Here is a 4,845-nt window from a genome sequence, read left to right on the forward strand (position 1 = left end):
ATTCGTCCAGTGGATTCCTCCCTTTCTGAGCTAGAGGCCGGCATGGTAACCCCTCTTCTGATGCGAGTCGTTTGCTTGACGCGCGCCAGATTACCCTGCACAGGTAAAGACTGGGTCGTCTGACTTTGCCGTCCATGGCTAAAGAAAAAGAATGCATGCCCGGCCGAGATAGGACCAACTCTAGAAGATGCCGAGGAAGTTAGGCCCTCTGTTCTAGGGTTAGCACCAACCCTTGAGCGGCCGGAATTGTTCGAGGAAGAGGACGAATCCATTTTCTTAAAATATGTGTGCAAACAAGAAAAAGAGTTGAGAATATACCTGTAGAAGAAAGTTCGGACGAGCGACAAAGATGACTTGAGGCCTCGGACGAGCAAAGTAAGAGCTTGGACGGGAGTTGTTCTTCTCTCTAAAAGTTCAGTAAAAATCTGCAGAGTCTCTCTCTCTAGAAAATTTCTCAGCGATGTTAAAATGATTTCAGGAGCGACTAAGGCACATATTTATAGAGGGGTGAAAATGACCTCCTCATCCGGTGAAAAGTAACCGTTATGCCTAGGGTTGACCTATGGAGACCGGCAAAATCGCGCCTCTTTTTTGAATGAAGGGGAAGGGCAGTTCCAGGTCGGTTAAAAGAGGAAGATTAACCGTCTTGGCGCCTAAAAGATAATAACTCCCTCTTTTAAGGGGCAAATGTTGTAGCCTAAAGAATCAACGCCTAAAAGTACAAAGGGTCTGGAAGTGGCAGGCCTAAAAGTACGTTTCTCTGAAGAAAGTGTACTAGAGGCCCCTCTCCTGGCCACGTGTCCCACTACTTTGATTAGCCAATCAGATGCTCCCAAATTAGGGTGACATCAAGGCACAGCAGTCATTTCAAACAGTATAAATAGTCCTTGATTTCAGGGTGAAAGGTACGTTTTTCAGAGCATAGTACTGTTACTCTGTCATAAATTCTTCTCTCTCTCTCTCTACTTTCTCTCTTTAAAAGTTCCTTTACATCCCTGACATCTGACTTAAGCTTCGGAGGGGGAAATACCACCCAAACCTCCAGGGTGGGTCCCTTTTGTGCAGGTTGCTGGTCGGGAGTTTGCTTCGGGATTTGAATCAATCATTGTTGCACAAGTCTCCAATTTTAAGAACTCATCTTTGGGAGTGTGATATAAGTTTGCTAGTTTTACACAGCATAACAACTTGCTAAACAACGTTCTATTCCAAAAACAAGAGACAAGGTTTCTTGGTCCCCCCCCCCCAGTAGGATATTACAAAGTTAATTTTGATGGTTCAAAGTTATCGAATGGTCAGACTTCATTTGGTTTTGTCATTCGAAATGACGTAGGTCATGTTATGCTCTGTGGGGCTGAAAGTTTAGATGCTTCAGACTCTATTCTTATATATGGCAGAGGCTAAAGGCATGCGTGAAGGTATTAAAGGGGCCAAGTCTTTGGGAATTTCAAAATTTGTTCTTGAAGGTGACAATTTGGTTGTTATCAATTCCATAAGGAAAATTTGGAAAATTCCTTGGACTATTAACTCCATAATGTTAGATGCAGGTAAGGATCTTTCTTTATTTGAAGATGTTCAAATTCGCTCCTTGGACTATTAACTCCATAATTTTAGATGCAGGTAAGGATCTTTCTTTATTTGAAGATGTTCAAATTCGCCATGATTTCAGGGAAGCTAATGCGGCGGCGGCCTGGATGGCATATCGTGGTCATGCGACGACTCACACGACGTTTTGGTTTGATGTTCCTGATTTACCATTTGCTTTAATCATCCGGAAGGATGCTTTAGGGTTGCCCAAATCTTGGGACCCACCCTAGTCTTTTCTTTCCTTTATAAAATAAAAAAAATGTTCATATGTAAAAATAGAAAAAGTAGAGAAAAACTACGTCAAAGAAGCTTATAATGTAGTAATATGATATAGGAAGGGAGGGGATAATTTCTTGTACTTCCTCCGTTTCAAAATAGATGCCACATTGTCTATTTATGGGTGTTTCAAAATAGATGCAACATTGTTTTTTTTCCTTATTTAGTAACTTTTGCCTTACACTTTTACCATTTTACCCTTACTAACTAGTGTTATGTACATTAATCTACTTCTAATAATCTGATTAATCCTAACAACATCAAACCTAAAACTAATGATTCCCACCAATTTTTATGACCTCCCAACTACCCCAATTAAATTCCCACCCCACCAACTTCATCTAACCTAGGGTTCTTCATCATCATTCATCATAACTGCTCATCTCCCTCATCTCTATAACGTCCCTCTGTTCTCTCTCTAAGTTTTTCAGATCTACTCTCTCTCCTTAAACACCAACTCTTCAGATCTTCGCTCTCTCTCTCTCCTCATCTTCGTTTTTCTTTCTGTTCTTAGAAATTTTGCTTGAAAATATTTTTCTCTCTCCTTAAAAATGGTTGGTGAGGAGAGAGAGAGAGCGAAGATTGTGATTGTGGTTCTTTGCTAATTCATAAGTATGAGGGAGAGGGAGAACCTTTGATTTGGAACTCTAAAAATTTGGAACCTTTGATTGATGCGCATTTTGAAACTACGGATGAGGGAGAGGCGATGTTCATCTATGACGTCATGAAATCAATTGAAAATGGTTCTCCTTGGACCCGTAGACTTTACGAATCAGGGGCTGCTGAGAAGTGTATGGGTCCAACTGCTTGCAAAGCTTTGGGTGCTGTTCTTGAAAATATCAAGGACATGAAGGAACCTTGGTTTCCAGATGCTTTATCAAGTGAGTCCTCTGAAGAAGATGAAATTGTGAAAGACGAAGTTATAGATCTGGTGAGTTCCGATGAAGAAGTAAAAGAAAAAGTGGTTTTCAAAACTCCCATGAAACCTCCACCCTCTGTCTCTAAAAACCCTAATTCTGAACGCATTACTGTTTGTGCTCTTCCTTGTATGGACTCTGAGATGAATTATTATTCATATAGCCGAAAAGGAAAGGCTAAGGTGGGTTCTTTTAAGGAAAGTGGTGGTAGTGGGACTAAATCGGTCATGAAATCTGGTTCAAAGAGGAGGGGGATAGTGATTGGTGGTACTGATTTGAACAAAAATTCTTGTAAGGGAGGTTTGACTACTGTCCCTTTGTTATCCTTATTTACTTTCGTTTTTTTGCATGTCAATATTTGTTGTTGTTGGTTTATGTTCTTCTGTTTTAATGCTTATGTATATTCCGCTTGTGTTGGTGATCTTGAATCTGTTGGTGATGTTGAATATTTCTGTTGGTGATGTTCAATGTTTGGGTTGCTGTTGGATAAGCTTGGATTGTGTTTGATGCTTGTGTTCTTGGAAGCTGTTGGTTGTCTTGGTTGATTATTGGTTCTGTTGAGCTTGACCTAGAGTTTAAGGGTAATGTCGAATTGATGAATGATGAGTTATGAATAGAGAAAGCACCTTTGTTGTTTATTGGTTTGTTGTTCTATATTGAGTCCCCCTGTTTTTTAAATCACTCCCTAATCCATATGATGAAGGACTCACCAATAACTTGAAGTGAGTCAATGATTTGCTCGGCATTGTGCCTTGAGGTGTTAATGAATTGATCTCCTTCATAAGTTAAAAGTCTCCCTGATGGATATTAGAAGGTCAAATGATGTCTTAACATGAATGATTGTGATTGTGGTTCTTTGCTAATTCATAAGTATGCCTCGGTCCCTAAAACTAAAATAAACAATAACAATGATGTAAATCAGAAACATAACTGTAAATAAATTAAGCATAATCATTGATATAAACTGCATTTACAAACCTACATTCCTCCACTAAATTTACATAGCTTAGGTTTGGTGTGCAGTTTAACAAAAGTTCCTACTTCAATGTGATTGTTATGTATTTACCCAAAAAAACATTTTCTTCCAAAAAAACATTTTCTTCCAAAAAACCAGTTTCTTCACAAAATTCACCCACTTTTGATGTTCTTCCAAAAAACTGTTTTCTTCACAAAAAAAATGCACACATACCATTGACTTTAGTCTTCATCAATAACCCCCTCATTGTCAAAGTACTCAAGTTCTTCACTTTCATTTGGTAACTTCTCATTCAAATAGTGCACAGCTTCATCCACAATAACTTGATCACATTTGACATTCTTGGGGAGAAGACCCAACCTTTCTAATCTTGCTTTTCCATGATGAGGGTTCTTGTAATTATAACCTCCTTTAACCTGTAGAATCTCAACCATAATCCACTGTAATTGTAACCATGTGTATTTCATAACACTAGGATCAAATCTGTCATATGCATCTTGCACATTTGTTATGAGCTCATCTATGTTCTTAGGAAAAGTTTGATAAATTAAAGCTTGTATGGCTCTAAAGGAACCCTAAATCAAGAACATTTAAATCTGGGGACTGAGGTGGCTGTTGAATGAGCATGATGTTGAACCCATTTTGAGTTGCTGCTACCTTGAATGCCTCATCATTTCCTTGTATGTGAGGCCTAACATTATCCTGTTGGATGAATATATCCTTGGACAGACCAGCATGCCATTTACTCATTATAGATGGCAGTACATTCTGTATAATCATGTCTCTAATGACCTTCTGAGTGATCCTCTCAACAGCCTTGGTTTCAATAGTGCCCTTATCTCTATTTTTGGTAGTGTATTTTGCTGCCACCCTCTCTACAAAAGGAAAGATGCCAAACTTGCCATCATGAATCAGATTACCTTCAGCATCATACATTGGTTTTGATGTCACCCCCATAAACATTGCTTTAATTTTGAATCTCTTTGATTGGCAACATCTATATGGATCATCTTCTCTTGGCAATAAATAAAATCTCCTTGTATCTGGGTTCAAGTAGAACCATTTCTCATCAATGTGTATGATGTTCTCCAT

At 38.9% G+C, this 4,845-nt stretch overlaps 1 protein-coding gene across 1 annotated transcript; it reads right to left on the reverse strand.

Moving 5' to 3' along the window:
* Positions 1 to 3,974: 3,974 nt before the first annotated feature.
* LOC104907015 (uncharacterized) lies at positions 3,975 to 4,845 on the reverse strand. The gene is made up of 2 exons (XM_048640337.1): positions 4,342 to 4,845; positions 3,975 to 4,193 (listed from the first exon to the last, which is right to left on the reverse strand). Exons 1-2 carry the CDS (start codon positions 4,843 to 4,845, stop codon positions 3,975 to 3,977), a joined length of 723 nt encoding a protein of 240 aa, XP_048496294.1.

Source organism: Beta vulgaris, chromosome 3 (assembly GCF_026745355.1).
Source record: "Beta vulgaris subsp. vulgaris cultivar EL10 chromosome 3, EL10.2, whole genome shotgun sequence".
NCBI lineage: Eukaryota > Viridiplantae > Streptophyta > Magnoliopsida > Caryophyllales > Amaranthaceae > Beta > Beta vulgaris.